This window comes from Mya arenaria, chromosome 1, assembly GCF_026914265.1.
Source record: "Mya arenaria isolate MELC-2E11 chromosome 1, ASM2691426v1".
NCBI classification, from domain to species: domain Eukaryota; kingdom Metazoa; phylum Mollusca; class Bivalvia; order Myida; family Myidae; genus Mya; species Mya arenaria.
This window is the reverse complement of record NC_069122.1, coordinates 31,181,106-31,202,043: the sequence shown is the minus strand read 5'-3', so window position 1 is coordinate 31,202,043 and position 20,938 is coordinate 31,181,106. Positions and strand designations below refer to the sequence as shown.

Genomic DNA, 20,938 nt, shown 5'->3' with positions numbered 1-20,938 from the left:
GTTGAATAGTTCGAAACTGGGTCACATGGGGTCAGAAACCAGGTCAATAGGTGTAATCTTTGAAAAATTGTGTTCTAAACCAAACATGTGTATTGCATAGTCAGCTATGTACAAATTTGGTCAGAATGGTTGCCTAAATGAAATCTTACAAGAACTTTAAAACTGGTCTCATGGGGTCAAAAACTAGGTCACTAGGTCATATCTCACAGAACCAGTAGCAGTAAAACCAGATGAGCTTGAAAATAACACACAGTGAACATGATCAACAGGTACCTTAAAATGTCATTTCCCACTATTTACTGTTATCACTTCAGAAATGTCTGAACTTTCACTTTGAAATCATTCAAATTCATAGAAACTATTACAAATACAACTCAAAACTTTTATTTCAAATAATTCCAAACAAACTCAAACTTATATCCAAAGTTCATAAAGGTCCATTTCTCTGCAGCCATATTACATGTTTATATAGGAGTATTCCACCTACTTTACATTTCCAAACCATGAACCTTGCCTTATCAGGCGGGGGATATAAATTCAATGAATTTGCTTGTTTAAGAGGTGTTTCAACTGAAATACTTTTTCTTCAGTTAGATTAAATTGACACTCTTATTCAAAATCAATACATACACATGTTTAACAAATATAAATTTTGACAGATAAACCTTTAACTACTTACTAAATTAAATGCAGAAATTTATGGAAAATATTAATAAATGATAACAAGATTTTAAGAGTGTATTTAATAGCAGAAAGCGCAATAATAGTAAATGATGGGTGAATGCTAAAATATTTACTAGATCTACTATAGTCTCATCAGGTAGAAATACCATGTTTTATGCACAGTTCTTTCAAATAAAAATTGGTATCCTTCATATTTATAGAACCATTGATTTCGACATGTAAGCATCCTTTTTGGAATATTAAAACAATATAATTAATTGTGGTAAATCTTATTTGGGAGTAAGAGTGCATCTTTATTAGCATGATTTTTCACTGAAAAGTATGAAATATGAAAGAGAAAGTTAACAATTTTTCTTTTGTAGATGACATAGTGCTATTCCTGACGTTTTTTGAAAACCCTGTTGTGGTGACAGCCGTCATCATGCTGTGGATAGTCTACTTCTTTCTTATACACTGGGCCAAACGTTACGACAGGAGGGACGTCGAACAAGTACATCTTCATTAATTCATACCCCGCTTTACAAAGCGTATCTTAACATCCATCCTGATCATCCTGTCCTTCCCTCTTCCAAATCCTGTACATAACTTTATCATTCATGGTGAGAGATTTAGAAATAATTAACAGAAATGATCATTGATATGATGAGAATGTGTTGTGGCAAAGACCAGGCTCCATAGCTTCAGGATTAAGATCACTGCATGCCCCAGAACTTCCTCTCTTTTGCTATACAAGCTTTACTGTTGATAGTGGTCTATAGCTTTGTCATTGAGGGTGGGATGCGTAATTAGTCATCACGGTATGATGACAAGTTATAAGGCTCCATGCAAGGATTCCTAACTTTAGGGTCAAGGTCACTGTGTGCCTCTGAACATTTCCAGTTTTACTATTCAAGCCTTACTGATGAAAGTGGTTTCTAGGTCCATAGCTTTGTCATTAAGGGTGGGATTTAAAATCAGTCACCACTGTAAGATGACATGTTATTAGGTGCCACACCAGGATTCCTTCCTTTGGGGTCAAGGTCACTATGTTTCTCTGAACAGTTCCAGTTTTACTATACAAGCTTTACTGATGATAGTAGTTTCTAGGTCCATAGCTTTGTCATTAAGGGTGGGATTCGAAATTAGTCACCACTGTAAGATGACATGTTATTAGGTGCCACACCAGGATTCCTTCCTTTGGGGTCAAGATCACTATGTTTCTCTGAACAGTTCCAGTTTTACTATACAAGCTTTACTGATGATAGTAGTTTCTAGGTCCATAGCTTTGTCATTAAAGGTGGGATTCGAAATTAGTCACCACCGTAAGATGACATGTTATCAGGCGCCATGCAAGGATTCCTAACTTTAAGGTCAAGGTCCTGTGTGCCTCTGAACAGTTTCAGTTTTACTGTACAAACCTTACTGATGAAAGTAGTTTCTAGGGCCATAGCTTTGTCATAAAGGGTGGGATTCGAAATTAGTCACCACCATAAGATGACAAGTTATTAGGAGCCACGCAAGGAATCCTAACCTAAGGGTCAAGGTCACTGTGTGCCTTTGAACAGTTTCAGTTTTGCTCTACAAGCCTTACTGTTGATAGTGCTTCTGCCATTTATGGTTGAGTTCAGAATTATTTTGGCAAAGTGACCAACATAAAAAGACGACACACATCTTTATCCTCTAGATCAAGGTAACTTGCATGGCTTGGTCAAAACCTCTGCAAAATATTTTATGCATGTGCTTTTCAACATCAGCTTGACACTTAACACAGGCTAGGTTAGATTGACCTTGTAGCAAATAAAAGAGATGATGCTTTACACTATTTAATCATGTGGTATGATTTTATTTCAATTTATTTGCCTTAGTCATGCAATAAAATCCTGTGTCGAAGCAACGTTCGGGGGTAGTTATGGCTTTTGTGATATCTCAAGATGTCATTTTTAATTATTTTCCCAAATATCTTCAACCGCTTGAAGATTAATTCAACTTAGCACAAATGTTCACCACATTGAACTTGCACATTGAGTGCATGTTTCAGCTAAATGCATCAAGGTCATGATCAATTTTTGCAATTTTAAGAGTGACAATATAGAGGTCAAAAGTCACATAGCCATTTGATAGCAATTTTTTTCAAAGTCATAGATGTCAAAGGTCCATACCAGACCAGAACTGTTTGAAACATCTTTGTTATATGTAAACTTCATGTACATAGATAGTCGAGCAACCACTATATGTACCTTGTAATCATCAGGTGGGTCATGGTGATCCCTTGTTTAAACAACCACCCAAAGGAGCAGTATTCGTATCTTGTGTGCTTCAGGTGGGAGTTATCCCGTGTTTAGACAACCACCCGAAGGAGCAGTATGTGTATCTTGTGTGCTTCAGGTGGGAGTTATCCTGTGTTTAGACAACCACCCGAATGAGCAGTATGTGTATCTTGTGTGCTTCAGGTGGGAGTTATCCCGTGTGTGGACAACCCCCCTGAGGACCAGTATGTGTATCTTGTGTGCTTCAGGTGGGAGTTATCCCGTGTGTGGACAACCCCCCTGAGGACCAGTATGTGTATCTTGTGTGCTTCGGTAGGAGTTATCCCGTGTGTGGACAACCCCCCTGAGGACACCAGTATGTGTATCTTGTGTGCTTCAGGTGGGAGTTATCCCGTGTGTGGACAACCCCCCTGAGGACCAGTATGTGTATCTTGTATGCTTCAGGTGGGAGTTATCCCGTGTGTGGACAACCCCCCTGAGGACCAGTATGTGTATCTTGTGTGCTTCAGGTGGGAGTTATCCCGTGTGTGGACAACCACTCTGAGGACCAGTATGTGTATTTTGTGTGCTTTAGGTGGGAGTTATCCGGTGTGTGGACAACCACTCTGAGGACACCAGTATGTGTATCTTGTGTGCTTCAGGTGGGAGTTATCCCATGTGTGGACAACCACTCTGGGGACCAGTATGTGTACTTTGTGTGCTTCAGGTGGGAGTTATCTCTTGTGTGGACAACCCCACTCTGAGGACCAGTATGTGTATCTTGTGTGCTTCAGGTGGGAGTTATCTCTTGTGTGGACAACCCCACTCTGAGGACCAGTATGTGTATCTTGTGTGCTTTAGGTGGGAGTTATCTGGTGTGTGGACAACCACTCTGAGGACCAGTATGTGTATCTTGTGTGCTTCAGGTGGGAGTTATCTCCTGTGGGGACAACCCCCCTGAGGACCAGTATGTGTATCTTGTGTGCTTTAGGTGGGAGTTATCTGGTGTGTGGACAAACCCGCTGAGGACCCGTATGTGTATCATGTGTGCTTCAGGTGGGAGTTATCTCCCATGTGTGGACAACCACTCTGAGGACCAGTATGTGCATCTTGTTTGCTTCAGGTGGGAGTTATCCTGTATGTGGACAACCCCCCTGAGGACCAGTATGTGTATTATGTGTGCTTTAGGTGGGAGTTATCCGGTGTGTGGACAACCCCCTGAGGACCAGTATGTGTATCTTGTGTGCTTTAGGTGGGAGTTATCCCGTGTGTGGACAACCCCCCTGAGGACCCGTATGTGTATCTTGTGTGCTTTAGGTGGGAGTTATCTGGTGTGTGGACAACCACTCTGAGGACCAGTATGTGTATCTTGTGTGCTTCAGGTGGGAGTTATCCCGTGTGTAGACAACCCCCCTGAGGACCCGTATGTGTATCTTGTGTGCTTTAGGTGGGAGTTATCTGGTGTGTGGACAACCCCCTGAGGACCAGTATGTGTATCTTGTGTGCTTCAGGTGGAAGTTATCCCGTGTGTAGACAACCCCCCTGAGGACCCGTATATGTATCTTGTGTGCTTTAGGTGGGAGTTATCTGGTGTGTGGACAACCACTCTGGGGACCAGTATGTGTATCTTGTGTGCTTCAGGTGGGAGTTCTCTCTTGTGTGGACAACCACTCTGAGGACCAGTATGTGTATCTTGTGTGCTTGAGGTGGGAGTTATCCCGTGTGTGGACAACCACTCTGAGGACCAGTATGTGTATCTTGTGTGCTTTAGGTGGGAGTTATCTGGTGTGTGGACAACCACTCTGAGGACCAGTATGTGTATCTTGTGTGCTTCAGGTGGGAGTTATCCCGTGTGTGGACAACCCTCCTGAGGACCAGTGTGCGTATCTTGTGTGCTTCAGGTGGGAGTTATCCCGTGTGTGAACAACCACTCTTAGGACCCGTATGTGTATCTTGTGTGCTTCAGGTGGGAGTTATCTCGTGTGTGGACAAACCCACTGAGGACCAGTATGTGTATCTTGTGTGCTTCAGGTGGGAGTTATCCCGTGTGTGGACAACCCCCCTGAGGACCAGTATGTGTATCTTGTGTGCTTTAGGTGGGAGTTATCCCGTGTGTGGACAAACCCGCTGAGGACCAGTATGTGTATCTTGTGTGCTTCAGGTGGGAGTTATCCCGTGTGTGGACAACCCCCCTGAGGACACCAGTATGTGTATCTTGTGTGCTTTAGGTGGGAGTTATCCCGTGTGTGGACAAACCCGCTGAGGACCCGTATGTGTATCTTGTGTGCTTTAGGTGGGAGTTATCTGGTGTGTGGACAACCACTCTGAGGACCAGTATGTGTATCTTGTGTGCTTCAGGTGGGAGTTATCCCGTGTGTGGACAACCACTCTGAGGACCAGTATGTGTATCTTGTGTGCTTTAGGTGGGAGTTATCCTGTGTGTGGACAACCACTCTGAGGACCAGTATGTGTATCTTGTGTGCTTTAGGTGGGAGTTATCTGGTGTGTGAACAACCACTCTGAGGACCAGTATGTGTATCTTGTGTGCTTTAGGTGGGAGTTATCTGGTGTGTGGACAACCACTCTGAGGACTAGTATGTGTATCTTGTGTGCTTCAGGTGGGAGTTATCCCGTGTGTGGACAACCCTCCTGAGGACCAGTATGCGTATCTTGTGTGCTTCAGGTGGGAGTTATCCCGTGTGTAGACAACCCTCCTGAGGACCAGTATGTGTATCTTGTGTGCTTCAGGTGGGAGTTATCCCGTGTGTGGACAAACCCGCTGAGGACCAGTATGTGTATCTTGTGTGCTTCAGGTGGGAGTTATCCCGTGTGTGGACAACCCCCCTGAGGACACCAGTATGTGTATCTTGTGTGCTTTAGGTGGGAGTTATCTGGTGTGTGGACAACCACTCTGAGGACCAGTATGTGTATCTTGTGTGCTTTAGGTGGGAGTTATCTGGTGTGTGGACAACCACTCTGAGGACCAGTATGTGTATCTTGTGTGCTTCAGGTGGGAGTTATCCCGTGTGTGGACAACCCCCCTGAGGACCCGTATGTGTATCTTGTGTGCTTTAGGTGGGAGTTATCTGGTGTGTGGACAACCACTCTGAGGACCAGTATGTGTATCTTGTGTGCTTCAGGTGGGAGTTATCCCGTGTGTGGACAACCCCCCTGAGGACCAGTATGCGTATCTTGTGTGCTTCAGGTGGGAGTTATCCCGTGTGTGGACAACCCTCCTGAGGACCAGTATGCGTATCTTGTGTGCTTCAGGTGGGAGTTATCTCGTGTGTGGACAAACCCGCTGAGGACCAGTATGTGTATCTTGTGTGCTTCAGGTGGGAGTTATCCCGTGTGTGGACAACCCCCCTGAGGACACCAGTATGTGTATCTTGTGTGCTTCAGGTGGGAGTTATCCCGTGTGTGGACAACCCCCCTGAGGACCAGTATGTGTATCTTGTGTGCTTTAGGTGGGAGTTATCTGGTGTGTGGACAACCACTCTGAGGACCAGTATGTGTATCTTGTGTGCTTCAGGTGGGAGTTATCTCCTGTGGGGACAACCCCCCTGAGGACCCGTATGTGTATCTTGTGTGCTTTAGGTGGGAGTTATCTGGTGTGTGGACAACCCCCCTGAGGACCCGTATGTGTATCTTGTGTGCTTCAGGTGGGAGTTATCCCGTGTGTGGACAACCCCCTGAGGACCAGTATGTGTATCTTGTGTGCTTCAGGTGGGAGTTATCCCGTGTGTAGACAACCCCCCTGAGGACCCGTATGTGTATCTTGTGTGCTTTAGGTGGGAATTATCTGGTGTGTGGACAAACCCCCTGAGGACCAGTATGTGTATTATGTGTGCTTCAGGTGGGAGTTATCCCGTGTGTGGACAACCACTCTGAGGACCAGTATGTGCATCTTGTTTGCTTCAGGTGGGAGTTATCCCGTATGTGGACAACCCCCTGAGGACCAGTATGTGTATCTTATGTGCTTTAGGTGGGAGTTATCCGGTATGTGGACAACCCCCTGAGGACCAGTATGTGTATCTTGTGTATCTAGTGTGCTTGAGGTGGGAGTTATCCCGTGTGTGGACAACCCCCCTGAGGACCCGTATGTGTATCTTGTGTGCTTTAGGTGGGAGTTATCTGGTGTGTGGACAACCACTCTGAGGACCAGTATGTGTATCTTGTGTGCTTCAGGTGGGAGTTATCTGGTGTGTGGACAACCACTCTGAGGACCAGTATGTGTATCTTGTGTGCTTTAGGTGGGAGTTATCCCGTGTGTGGACAACCACTCTGAGGACCCGTATGTGTATCTTGTGTGCTTTAGGTGGGAGTTATCTGGTGTGTGGACAACCACTCTGAGGACCAGTATGTGTATCTTGTGTGCTTCAGGTGGGAGTTATCCCGTGTGTGGACAACCCACCTGAGGACCAGTATGCGTATCTTGTGTGCTTCAGGTGGGAGTTATCCCGTGTGTGGACAACCCTCCTGAGGACCAGTATGCGTATCTTGTGTGCTTCAGGTGGGAGTTATCTCGTGTGTGGACAAACCCGCTGAGGACCAGTATGTGTATCTTGTGTGCTTCAGGTGGGAGTTATCCCGTGTGTGGACAACCCCCCTGAGGACACCAGTATGTGTATCTTGTGTGCTTTAGGTGGGAGTTATCCCGTGTGTGGACAACCACTCTGAGGACCAGTATGTGTATCTTGTGTGCTTTAGGTGGGAGTTATCTGGTGTGTGGACAACCACTCTGAGGACCAGTATGTGTATCTTGTGTGCTTTAGGTGGGAGTTATCCCGTGTGTGGACAAACCCGCTGAGGACCCGTATGTGTATCTTGTGTGCTTTAGGTGGGAGTTATCTGGTGTGTGGACAACCACTCTGAGGACCAGTATGTGTATCTTGTGTGCTTCAGGTGGGAGTTATCCCGTGTGTGGACAACCCTCCTGAGGACCAGTATGCGTATCTTGTGTGCTTCAGGTGGGAGTTATCCCGTGTGTGGACAACCCCCCTGAGGACCAGTATGTGTATCTTGTGTGCTTTAGGTGGGAGTTATCCCGTGTGTGGACAAACCCGCTGAGGACCAGTATGTGTATCTTGTGTGCTTCAGGTGGGAGTTATCCCGTGTGTGGACAACCCCCCTGAGGACCAGTATGTGTATCTTGTGTGCTTCAGGTGGGAGTTATCCCGTGTGTGGACAACCACTCTGAGGACCAGTATGTGTATCTTGTGTGCTTTAGGTGGGAGTTTTCTCTTGTGTGGACAACCCCCCTGAGGATCAGAATGTGTATCATTTGTGCCTCAGGTGGGAGTTATCCCGTGTGTGGACAACCCCCCTGAGGACACCAGTATGTGTATCTTGTGTGCTTCAGGTGGGAGTTATCCCGTGTGTGGACAACCCCCCTGAGGACCCGTATGTGTATCTTGTGTGCTTTAGGTGGGAGTTATCTGGTGTGTGGACAACCACTCTGAGGACCAGTATGTGTATCTTGTGTGCTTTAGGTGGGAGTTATCTGGTGTGTGGACAACCACTCTGAGGACCAGTATGTGTATCTTGTGTGCTTTAGGTGGGAGTTATCCCGTGTGTGGACAACCACTCTGAGGACCAGTATGTGTATCTTGTGTGCTTAAGGTGGGAGTTATCTGGTGTGTGGACAACCACTCTTAGGACCCGTATGTGTATCTTGTGTGCTTTAGGTGGGAGTTATCTGGTGTGTGGACAACCACTCTGAGGACTAGTATGTGTATCTTGTGTGCTTCAGGTGGGAGTTATCCCGTGTGTGGACAACCCTCCTGAGGACCCGTATGTGTATCTTGTGTGCTTCAGGTGGGAGTTATTCCGTGTGTGGACAACCCTCCAGAGGACTAGTATGTGTATCTTGTGTGCTTCAGGTGGGAGTTATCTCGTGTGTGGACAAACCCGCTGAGGACCAGTATGTGTATCTTGTGTGCTTCAGGTGGGAGTTATCCCGTGTGTGGACAACCCCCCTGAGGACACCAGTATGTGTATCTTGTGTGCTTTAGGTGGGAGTTATCCCGTGTGTGGACAACCACTCTGAGGACCAGTATGTGTATCTTGTGTGCTTTAGGTGGGAGTTATCTGGTGTGTGGACGAACCCGCTGAGGACCAGTATGTGTATCTTGTGTGCTTCAGGTGGGAGTTATCTCCTGTGGGGACAACCCCCCTGAGGACCCGTATGTGTATCTTGTGTGCTTTAGGTGGGAGTTATCTGGTGTGTGGACAACCACTATGAGGACCAGTATGTGTATCTTGTGTGCTTCAGGTGGGAGTTATCCCGTGTGTGGACAACAAGCAGGGGGACCAGTATGTGTATCTTGTATGCTTCATTACCGGCTGGTGGAAACATGCAGGGACATCTGCCAATGTCTACTTCTACATGACAGGTATATTCAAAAACCTACATTTAACCTAATTTTTATGAATAATATATGATAAATTATGCTCTTGTAAGGTTTTCTTTCTTGATGCATGGGGAAGGGGGGAGCAATTAATCTAGGGTTTATGCTTGACCTTTTAACTTGAGTTTGGTGCATACCATATTTATATTACGTTTGGCGTCTATAATGGTAGCAGTTTTAGCAAAATTTTGTGTTGACAATAGATTAAATATGTATTATTTAAATCATAATCATTACGTCTGACTTTACAGCCATGGGTGTTAATCCTCTGTTTGCATTAATAAAAGTTGCTTTTTGTAATGTGTTGACAAAAACACATTTAGGGAAGGGATCAAGGCCATTCTGATTTAGAAAAAAAAATGTGTTGTTACGACTTTTTGGGAATCCCTATTGTTCATGCCTCTGAATGGTGTCACATATAGCAATCGCACTCCCATCCTTTTCACTATGTCTGTTCAAGGTCAAGGTCTCACTTGCAGGTTAATGTTATACAATATGGATTTTATAGTAATAATTTATGTCTTGGTCGTAACTCTTTTTTTACTATTAATTGGAATTCAATCATTTTATACAGGATTTTAGAGCATCATTGGCAGTAATGTTGGCATAACATTTGTGTCCTTATCTTAAATGACAAGGTCACACTTGGAGATCAATGTTCCCCAACATGGACTTCAAAGCAACAATTGTGTCACAGTTATAAAGTTTTTTTCCATTAATAGAAATTCAGTCAATCTTCACTAAATTGTAGAGCACAAGAAAAATATGTGTGGCCCATAACTTTGAGTTGAGCATCACGGGAAATTGTGTTGTACACAAAAAATGTGTTTTTTGTTTTAAAGGTCAAGGTCATACTTTGCAATCATTAGATTGTAGAATCCATGACACCTTTTCATGTCTCAGCCATGACTTTAAATATTCATGAAAATACACAGAATTCCCAAGCTTCATTGGAATATTTGTAGCACCAGACATTTATGCTTTCATCTCAAGGTCACTTTTAGAGGTCAATGTTGCATAACATGGATTTCATAGCAATTCTTCTTAACTTAAAATATGATAGGTTTGTTACTTGTGCAGACAATAACTAAAGCATTTTTTGTTCAATCATGATGCAAGTTTGGGACAATGTGTGTAAGCATACTGTTTCAGTCAATTTGGTTGTAAAATAAATTATACCAGTTATTCCCCTTTTATCTGAAAGTTTCACATGTATATCTTTTGCTGGTGTGATTTAGCTATTTATTGACCAATTGCAATAAAACTTTTTATTCCTAGTAATGGGGAAAAATGCTGAAATAGAACTGAGTTAAAAAAAAATCATCCCACCCTGTATATTCAAAATAATATAGATGGTTTGATCAAGTTAGATTGAGATCAATCGACCTCAGTTATATCCGAAATACAGTGGGGAAGGCCAAAAATTAGAACATTTCAAAAGTTAATATTTTATTTGGTTTTGACGAACAATCATTTTAGGGAGTTAAACATCAATCTTGCACGACAATTTTTTTGGGGTAATAAGTTGACCAAATATAACAAAAGAAGATTATATCAGATTTTGGACCAAATTAAAGTCATTCGCACATTTTCGAAAAAGTATTTTTACAAAAAAAATGTTTGTGACAAAATGTCCCAGAGGTAACCTTATCAACAATGTCTTGTGAGTTCTTAAGGATATTTTTATAAATGAGAAAGATATTAGATATTCAATAAAATTATTAAAAATAGTGGATTAATTTCATTTCCTGGTTAAAAGAAGCTGAACTATCTTTCCTAAATTAGATGCAATCACCACTTAAAGCCTCCAGACATTGTTGATTGGATTGTACAGACTATTTTGACACAAAAATATTCATTTTGTATCAAGACATTTCGGGAAAAATGAAAATACTTTCCGATTAGAAATTTAATAAAATGTTCTTTCATAAAATTGGCTAACTATTAATTACAGCTTCACATGTTGAAACAGATATATGAATAATGCTTACTAAATATTAGGGATGGCTGCTGAACGAGGAGTAAAATTGGTACTTGAGTACTCTGACAATCTTCTGATCGAGTACTCGGGTACTCGATAACTTGGATAACTTGAATTATATATTCGGGAGAGACGAGTTTGTGTATGCATGTATCGTTCATGTACTTTGTGCGTTGGTCGTAATATTGGCTGTTTTCATTTTTAAATATGAATGTCATTATGCACCTAAACAGAAAAACCATTAAAAAGAAAACAAACATTGTTTTATGCTTTTAATTTGTTAATCACGCCTTTCATTTCAATGTATACATACTAATGTACTACAAAATAAATGGGAAGGAAAACTCGGATCATATTCGGATAGATAATCGAGACTACAATCAATAATGAACAACATTTAGAATTACAATGAACGAAAATTATTTATAAATTTGATTAGTTGTTTTCTCTACGAAATAATATTTAAAATGACAGTTTTTCAGACTGTAATATTGTTGTTTACCTCATTAATACTCCTAATTCCTGGATTAAGATACATCATTCAGGAATCATTGTATGTAACGGTCGTTACTAATTCGCTCGTAAACGTCCATTGTTTGGTGAAAAAATTGGTAAACAAAACAATTCTGTATGAGATGTACCGCTATCACAACTTCGCTACCACAACTTCGTTAATTGGCATCAGTGATAATTGCAAATAAGGGCTCTTTGTTGACATTTTTCAACTCTCACATCAACTGTCATTTAATTTATTAGGGTCAAATGTGTACACAGCGGGGATTAGAGGGACCGTAAATTGTCTCCTTGAAAACGCGCCCGATCTGATACTTACGTCTGTAAATCGTGTTTTTGGTGAATTTTATTAGAAAACTATAATTTTTTTCCGAGTACTCGAGTAGTGATTTGGTACTAGGGTACTTGGATGATTGACCGGGTACTCATTGCCATCCCTACTAAATATTGAACTTTAAACACTAAATAAAATTTATAATGATCTCTTTTTTTTGTCCTTCAAAAACTTTTGCACTTTGTAAGGCAAAGTTCAGTTGGTTAATTACTTATAAGTTGTGTAATACTGACTGATGTACAATGACTGCATGATTCCAGGGACTGATGGAGTGAGTGGAAAGAAGCATGTGAACACTGCGGACCGAGTGTGCCTGCAGCCGGGGAGTGAAGACTGGTTAGTGGTCACAACAGAGCACAGCTTGGGGCACATCTCCTCCATCACAGTCTGGCATGACAACACAGGAAGCAATCCACACTGGTAACATATTTAGCTCTGCCATTGGTTGCCATGATAATCTGTTTTCATAGGAACGAACATTGTATTGTTGGCAACGCAGCAGTATATTTTTATAACATCATCTGTATGTGGAGGTCACTGGATTTGCTGAATATTAAACAAGATCATTTTTTTGCCGAAAACTCGAGTACTGAATTAATACTCGGGTACTTGACTCGAGTACTGAATTAATACTCTGGTACTTGGACACTTGATCAAGTACTGGAGTTCTCGGGTACTCGTTACCATCCCTAGTTTGTAATAGTGACAGTGATTGCGTCTGTAATGGTGGAGTGTGTTGGATGATCCAGGTACCTGAATCAGGTTCATATCAAGGATGTTGAGACTGGCTCGTCCTGGAACTACATCTATAATGACTGGCTTGCCGTGGATATGGGTTCCCTCCTCTCCACCACAGCTACCATTGAAGCCACATCGGAGGTCAGTGAACAAACCGCATCACTTAAAAGTGACCCCTTTTATACTTATTATGTCTGATAACTGTGGTCTTAAGGTCGATGGGGGGTGATAACTGTCGGGGTGAGGGGGGGGGGGGGGGTTAACTGTGGCCCAATACCTACTCAATCAAGAGAGTTCGAAGGAGTTGCAAGTCTAAAGGAGCTTAATTCCTTGAAAAGTCAGAGTGTAATTGACAAATCGTCGACGTTGGAAGGAGATGATATTTTATTATGGAGATGTATACATAAACACAATAAACTGTAAATATACAATAGCATTATGTTCTCCCCAATGGCAGCTATTGTAACACATGTATATAAAAAAAGATAACATGTCGTTCAATATGTGTTTTTACGAAAGTCAACTTAATATGGTTATATTGTTGCTGATATTGTCATTGAAAGGGAACTGGTCTTTGTGGCCAGCCTGGGGCATTTTCTTGTGAACTTTCAAAATGAACATAAGGCCAGTACTTGGTTTTACCTAAGACCTAGGAGGATGTAATTTTAAGCAAGTAGTTGTTTAAAAAATTGGTTGAGAATACATGAGCATCAGTGCAACCAAGCCCTTATCATCGTCAGGATCAGATGAGGGTGAAGCTGAAGTACAAGTTCATGATCCAGTTTAGCCGGGAGATAAGGAACGGCCATTTGTGGATCAGCATCTTCTCCAAGTCCCCAGCAAGCCAGTTCACACGCGTTCAGCGGCTCACATGCGCCCTCTCCCTTCTGCTCTCAACTATGTTAACCAACCTCATGTTCTACGGCATCCCCACGGACGAACCCGCTGACCAGGTGAAGGCTGGGCCCTTCAGTCTCACCCTTTCACAGATTGTTATTGGTATGTGCAATTTATCTGGGTGAGGAATCATGTGACTTCAACGGGGTTCTCACATGGGTCACCACAGTTTTAAACTGATGTAAACAAGCAATAAACAAAGTGAAGTTAATTCCTAAAAAACTTCTATAAAGGAAAGGATATGAAAGTATTCTTTGCCTATAAAAGACCATGCTATTTTCTGCTTCTCCACATGTGAAATACTTTAGATTTGATTGTATTTTAACGATGCAATAATCCTTGGCAAAAAAATTCAACTTGTTATTATAGCCCTGACAAACGAAGTTTGAAGAGGGTATATTGGAGTCACCCTGTGGTCGGTCGGTTTGTTGGTCGGTCCATTGCAATTTACCTTGTCCGGAGCTTAACTTAAAAACTACTGGATGGAATTGGATTGAACTTCATACAATAGTAGAGCATAATGAGAGGAAGTGCAGTGTACAATAACCATAACTCTATTCTTGCTTATTACAGAGTTATTGCCCTTTGTAACTTTTTTTTTTTTGTCCGGAGTATAACTTGAAAAGTACTGGATGGAATTCATTGGAACTTCATACAATGGTTAAGCACAATGAGAGGAAGTGAAGTGTTCAAGAACCATAACTTTACTTTAGCTAATTTCTGAGTTATTGCCCTTTATTTGTTTTTTTGCTGTCAATTTTTTTCCAGACATTAACTTGCAAACTACTAGATGGAATTTATTGAAACTTCATACAATGGTAAAGCACAATGAGAGGAAGTGCAGTGCACAAGAACAATAACTCTATTTTAGCTTATTACAGAGTTACTGCCCTTTGTTTCTTTTTCTTGTCCGGAGCATAACTTGAAAATTATTGGATGGAATTTAATAAAACTTCCTACAGTGATAGATCATAAGTAGAGGAAGTGCAGTGTACAGGAACCGCAATTCTATTTCAGCCAATTACATAGTTATTGCCCTTTGTTACTTTTTACTTGTCCAGAGCATAACTTGAAAACTATTGGATGGAATTCAATAAAACTTCATACGGTGATAGATCATAATGAGAGGAAGTGCAGTATACAGGAACTGCAATTGTACTTCAGCTAATTACAGAGTTATTGCCCTTTTTTATTTTTTTATTGTCCAGAGCATAACTTGAAAAAAAAATAACTTAACTCATTTATAGATGGTTATAGGCAATCGTATATTCTGTGCTTTAGAACATCAAATATATCAGTATTAACATCTCAGTATTAGCATCACTGATTATATAGTGATATTGTTTAAAGCTTTTTTTCTAACTTTTAAAAACATAATCAAAAAATGAATAACTGACGATAGTCCATAAAATAAAGTTGTCATTTATAGGTTGGCTTTCCAAATAGTTGACTGCAATTCCATATTAGGGCGGCGTTCGGGGGTATTAATCACCTTCAGTGATAGCTCGAGTTTTATTAATGATGTACATGTGCTATACTATTTAATAACCTTTGCCATTTTTCGATTCAATAAAACTTGACAAATCAAATACGGTGGCTGCTGATTTTGACAATTATTCACTGCGTCCTATCGATGGTGTTGGAAGTGTTTTACCTGATTTTTCACACAATTGTTTGCCTGCGTCCTATCTATGCTAGGCTTTTTGCTAGAGTTCTATACACAGTATAATAAGGGGGATATAAAATAAATAAATTATACTATACTTCAAGTATACATTGGTTGAACTTGTAAGCGCATAACAATGTACTTAAAGATTACTTGACATTTTGGTATTGCAACATCATCGCGTTTGATTTATTTTCAGGAATAGAGAGCAGTCTCATAATGTTTCCAGTGAATCTTCTTATGATACAGCTGTTTATGAAGGTCAAGCCACGAGAGCGAAAAATGCGCCGCAAGATGAAAGATCCAGATGAAACATTCATTGCCTCATTCAATGCATCCATGACTGATAAAGGTTCTACTCAAGAGACAGTGTCTGCAATGACAGTAGATTTCGATTTAAAAAAAAATATACAAAGGCAGCTTGATATTGATCTGTTTCGTTTGCTGTATACAGATGCTCTCAGAGACCGTTGCAGGGTTGTTCCTAACCTAGTCACAAAACTTTTGATTGAAAATCTGCCAGACCGATTTTCATGGTCAGTTGCTGGAGAGGCCTTGGATATGAATGTTGTGTTAGACAACCAAGGACAATTTACACTGGCCCCTCGTGAAAAGGATACTGGGGGTAAAGAAGATCTTGCCCTGAAACCAAATAGGTCTGATCTATCGCTCGCAGATGACTTTTACAAGTCGGCGTTAAAGTTTGATTCGTGTGGAGATATTGGTCACACAACTCGCAGTCCGACTATCAGCATGTCGGGAGATGCTTCTTCACAAACAGCCAGTGAGATAAAGCGGTTTTCAACAGAAAGCATTTTTTCAAAGGATAGGTAAGACCTTAAAAAAAAATACATTTGGTTCGGGTTACCTGACCCTACCTACAGAATAGGTGACGACCCTACCGTTTTTATTGTCAGTTTGAAAAAAAATGCTTATACAGAAGATAGCTTAAACACCATTCTCCAATGATGAAAATGACATTCTTATATAATGCCTAATAAAAAAATATAAAAAGCCTACCTTCCCTATTTTTGAAAAGGATGTAACCCAAACCAAACACTTTTAGGCCTAAGTGAAACAAGCTATTTGTTTGTCCCATGACTTATTTTTGTTAAATTGTTTAGTCTATATTAGGGATTCAAGCAAACGGAAAAATTTGAATATTCGTTAATTCTTTGAATATTAGAATATTCGATGAATCTTTCAGAAGTTGTTTAAAACATTTATTGTTCTATATAGTCATAGACGTAGCCTTTTTTGACTCTTTCTTTTAGTTGCCTTATAGCCGGTACCTGCGACGCACTCTAATTGCTTCCCAAATTACACTCTGATTTTCCCCACTTTTAGAAAATATTCCATCAAAGAGCAATACGTTTTGAACAAAAAAAATTGAATTATTACTATTCCAATACGATCATATTTGTTAACAAAATTATACGAACAAATAGAAAAAGTCTGTAATTTCCCGGTAAAATGAAAATACGAGCGCAAAACATTTGATCCAATATTTGTTTGCATCCCTAGTCCATACAAATTGTGTAAAATTGAACTGCTAAAATGATGCAGGTTGTCTTCGTTTGTATCGGCCACATGTTTCACACCTTTATACAATGGACCACTATATTTTTAAGGATATGAAACTAATTAATCTTATAAATGCGACAGTGATTCTACCTGTGATTGATGTTCTGTATAATCTATAGGTGTGTCCTGGATGAGGCTCCCGTTGTGGTGCGCGCAAGGAAAGACCCAAGATTGTAAGTTCCATGTTGAAAAGTCTTGTCAAATCAATGCTTTAAATATTATACCCAAACCAGTTTATGCTGTGGGCTGTTTAGGAATCACCTTGTTACATCTGTCTGTCATTTTTGAGGAATTGGCTTCAAACTTTAAAAAAAATAATGATCATGTTGAGGAAAAATGCAGTGCATTAAAGAAAGAATATTTGTGTGGGGGGTTTTTAGAGTGACAGTGGAAATCCATTGGCTTAATGATATCCCAGAGACCGGCCAAAAAACTTTCAGCATTGGAATATCGAGCCAAGCTGAAATGCTTACAAAGAGTGATGCATATATGTATGTATGCATTTTTAACTGTAACGGAAGACAGCCCAGCCAAATCGACTTGGCTTGCGATTTTTTTCCCCCAAAAAATTCCTTTTCTATAAAATGTATTATAGAATCCCTAAGAGCGTCATAATAACTTTATATCCACCGGAAGTTGTGATGTATTCAAACAATGCCCCCACCCTGAATTGGCGTTTGCAGGGGTTATATTTGCCCCCACCCTGAATTGGCGTTTGCAGGGGTTATATTTGCACTCTTGATTGGCGGGGAGAACTGCCCCACATCATGAATAGCTATGATTAAATTTGCAGCTTGCCCACGAGCATTTCCCTTTAATAAAACAAGCATATCTAGTAGATGATCGTGTTTGACCCGTTTGATTAACCAGGGCCATTCGATTTCCCTGAAATGTATCACGTTCTAACATACAGCGCCGCTACAGATCATTATTTTGGACCGGCTATATGATTACGGAGCTCATCATGGCCTGTCGTAACCTGAATTGCTTGTCATATGAGCGCCATGCAAAGCCTCATTGACGCACATTCACTAATATTATACATGTATTTGAGCATTTCATTTTTCAATAGATTGTATATTCTTCTAACTAGCTTTGGTTTGGACACAATTCAACCATCTAATGATATTGACTATACTGATGTACCAAGGTACAGCGACACTCGTTGGATCATAATCAATGCTTTATTACTATATGACTTTTTAAACCTACAGTTTGATGTTTTGATATCCTGGATGGGGTAGCTAACCATTTTAAAAACCGCATTCTTTTACTGTACGGAACACGGGTTCACTAGAAAAATAAACCAATCCTGACAGTCATTCTCACTATTATCATTGTTTTCACATATTAATCCTTAATCTTGCTATTATATTATGTGAAGAAAGGTTTTTGTGACTTATTACCATGGTTTCACATCCTAAGTCGGAAACATATTAAAATCAAATTGAATTGTCATAGTCCCTTTAAATACAAGCACTGTGACCTTCAATCGCGACAATCTTTGTTTTTACCTGGTTATCACGATATTTGAGCGTATCTGCAAGGCTATGACACCATTTTTACTAATAACTAATCACTAAAGAAACCGCTATTAAAAACAGATAAATCCACCACAAATGCGAACATCGTAAATATTGCAGTTTTACTATTCCCAAATTAATTGCCATCGAAACCCACAATATTTCCCACAAAACATCCTTAAAAAACCCGCTGGCCACCCCATCAGCTGTGCACACCATTCATAAATGGCAGTCACGGGACGTAAATTCTTGAAGTAAGGCAAAGTTAATTTACAGTATGGGTTCAAATGAACCAAAGTCGTAGTGCCAAAACTATTGAATCTTTGTTTCTGTTTTAAGCACATCCCCAGGAGGAGTGATAATGCAATCAGCAATACAGACTAATTTTCTATGCTTTTGTTCAGAATGATCAGAGAGGAAGGCACCTCTGCTCTCAAGTCATCTAGAATGTTTAGTGTCACTGAAAACATACCCTAAGAGAAAGTATTGTCTTGGAAATAAATTATATTAACCCTTCACTACAAGTAATTTGACATGATGAAATTTCCATGCCTGCGAAATACTGTAAATATTTTATTACAAGTTGAAATTTTGACATTAACATTTTTGAAGATATGTTTGATTTTTTCCTCAATAAACAATTGATTAAAATAGTGCTGGCCTCATTAAAAAAAACGTGCTGACATGGACCACGTCAGAGTTAGTGAATCTAGGCACTCGAATCCAGATGGCGGCCTAGTTTTAGTGCCTGCGCCATGCCCACAACACATACGCAAACTTTTAACCGTTTGTGCCTAAATACTTGTGGCAATAAGGATGAATAAATTTCATAACTAAAGTAACTAAATGATTTCAATGTTTTGTCCGACTTGATTACTTTTGCTTTATTCCCTACATCTGAGAATCCTAATTAGTCGAGGATACTGTCAGTCCTTGACATCTCCCTTTTCCCAAGCCCACGAGGGCCACGAAATTTGAATTATAAGGTGCTTTTTAACACTTACCGTCTAATTGTTATAATTAATTGTTATATTGATCGTTATATTCGTTGATTTGCCAAAGAGGTTCCACGTTATAAGAAAATCTAGCTTCACCAAAGCCATCCCTAATAGAAAATTAAATATTTGATAGAAACACCGCAATTGCAGACCGCTGTAACTCAAACAAGTTAACACTATTCATAAAGGAAACATTTTTGGCATTAAAGCGACTAAGGCAGATCTTTCGTAAGCAAAATATACCAGTATTCCAACAACTCCCACATCAAAGAGAAGGAAACATATGCACATCCACAACACAAAACTTGGCTGTGTTTTTCCAAAGTTCCATATATTTACTTTTATTTTTTAGAGTTGTCACGTATTTGTTTGACCAATAGCTACATAAATGATAAATACATGCATACTACATGTATACGAAGTTACTAATTAACATTAAACAAATGCCGCCCAAAGCCTGAACGTCCCATTTAATGTTTTAACTAACTGCTTTTAACCTAAATACTAATGAGAGAAAAACTGCCACATGTCTACTTAAGAACACAGAGGTCAAATAAACACAAGTGCAGTACAGGATTTACCACGAAACCAAACCTTTGCACATTTCATTTTATTATATTGCCCCTTTCAAAAGAATCTCCAAATTTGAAAATCGCCCTCATGATTTGCCGTTTCAATTGTGTTACACATGTGGACAAATCATAATTCGCCAACATACACCTGTCCATGTCCCCATGACTTTAATAGTTTGCACCCATGAGAATAGTTCCACCTTGACCAGAACATGCCAAGCCACCCCAAACATCTATAGAGCCATGCTTATCCTCGGTGAAAACAACATTATAAGCTGTGGTGCCAGAGGTATCAGCTGTCCCAGGGGTATCTGCGGCGCCCGGTTTTGCCACCGTACAAGTGGCTGTTCTTCTGTCACGATTTTTTCCTCTTCTATCCTCTATTTTCTCCCTATAGGACGTCCTGGACCCGTCATTGTTGACTCAGGCGTATTAAATTGTGTATTTTATAACTATTAAACTAATTAAATAACTCAAGAAAATTTTTGAAGAGCATTTTTATTTCGATCCGCTGTTCACGAAGTTTGCCATAAAAGCGTGATTCACGATTCATTGACCGGTTTAATCTCGGTCTAAATTGTACCTTAAACTACCGTAAAATATCATGACTAAGTCTGTAATAACTTTAACGGTAGCGACCTAGTATTCCGATTGCTTAGCAATGTGACAGACAACAATTTACTTCAATCTCACAAAAATAATAAAATTTATTTTTAATCAAAATAAATTAACATATTGAGACCAGTCAGTCCCCTTAGAACATTTTTAATTTTTACTAATAGATAGATTTCCACTGCAAAATTAGTTCTCAAA

The 20,938-nt window shown here is 40.3% G+C and overlaps 1 protein-coding gene across 1 annotated transcript in view; it reads left to right on the top strand.

Annotated features, from left to right (window-relative positions):
• The window catches only part of LOC128226312 (polycystic kidney disease protein 1-like 2), a 64,690-nt gene that overhangs the window by 28,360 nt on the left and 15,392 nt on the right, over nucleotides 1–20,938 (top strand). Inside the window, exons 8-14 of the mRNA XM_052936199.1 lie at nucleotides 1,047–1,174; nucleotides 9,184–9,304; nucleotides 12,408–12,567; nucleotides 12,897–13,026; nucleotides 13,626–13,884; nucleotides 15,648–16,278; nucleotides 17,152–17,205. Of these exons, the coding sequence (XP_052792159.1) occupies nucleotides 1,047–1,174; nucleotides 9,184–9,304; nucleotides 12,408–12,567; nucleotides 12,897–13,026; nucleotides 13,626–13,884; nucleotides 15,648–16,278; nucleotides 17,152–17,205 (1,483 nt within the window). The remainder of the gene's footprint in view (nucleotides 1–1,046; nucleotides 1,175–9,183; nucleotides 9,305–12,407; nucleotides 12,568–12,896; nucleotides 13,027–13,625; nucleotides 13,885–15,647; nucleotides 16,279–17,151; nucleotides 17,206–20,938) is intronic.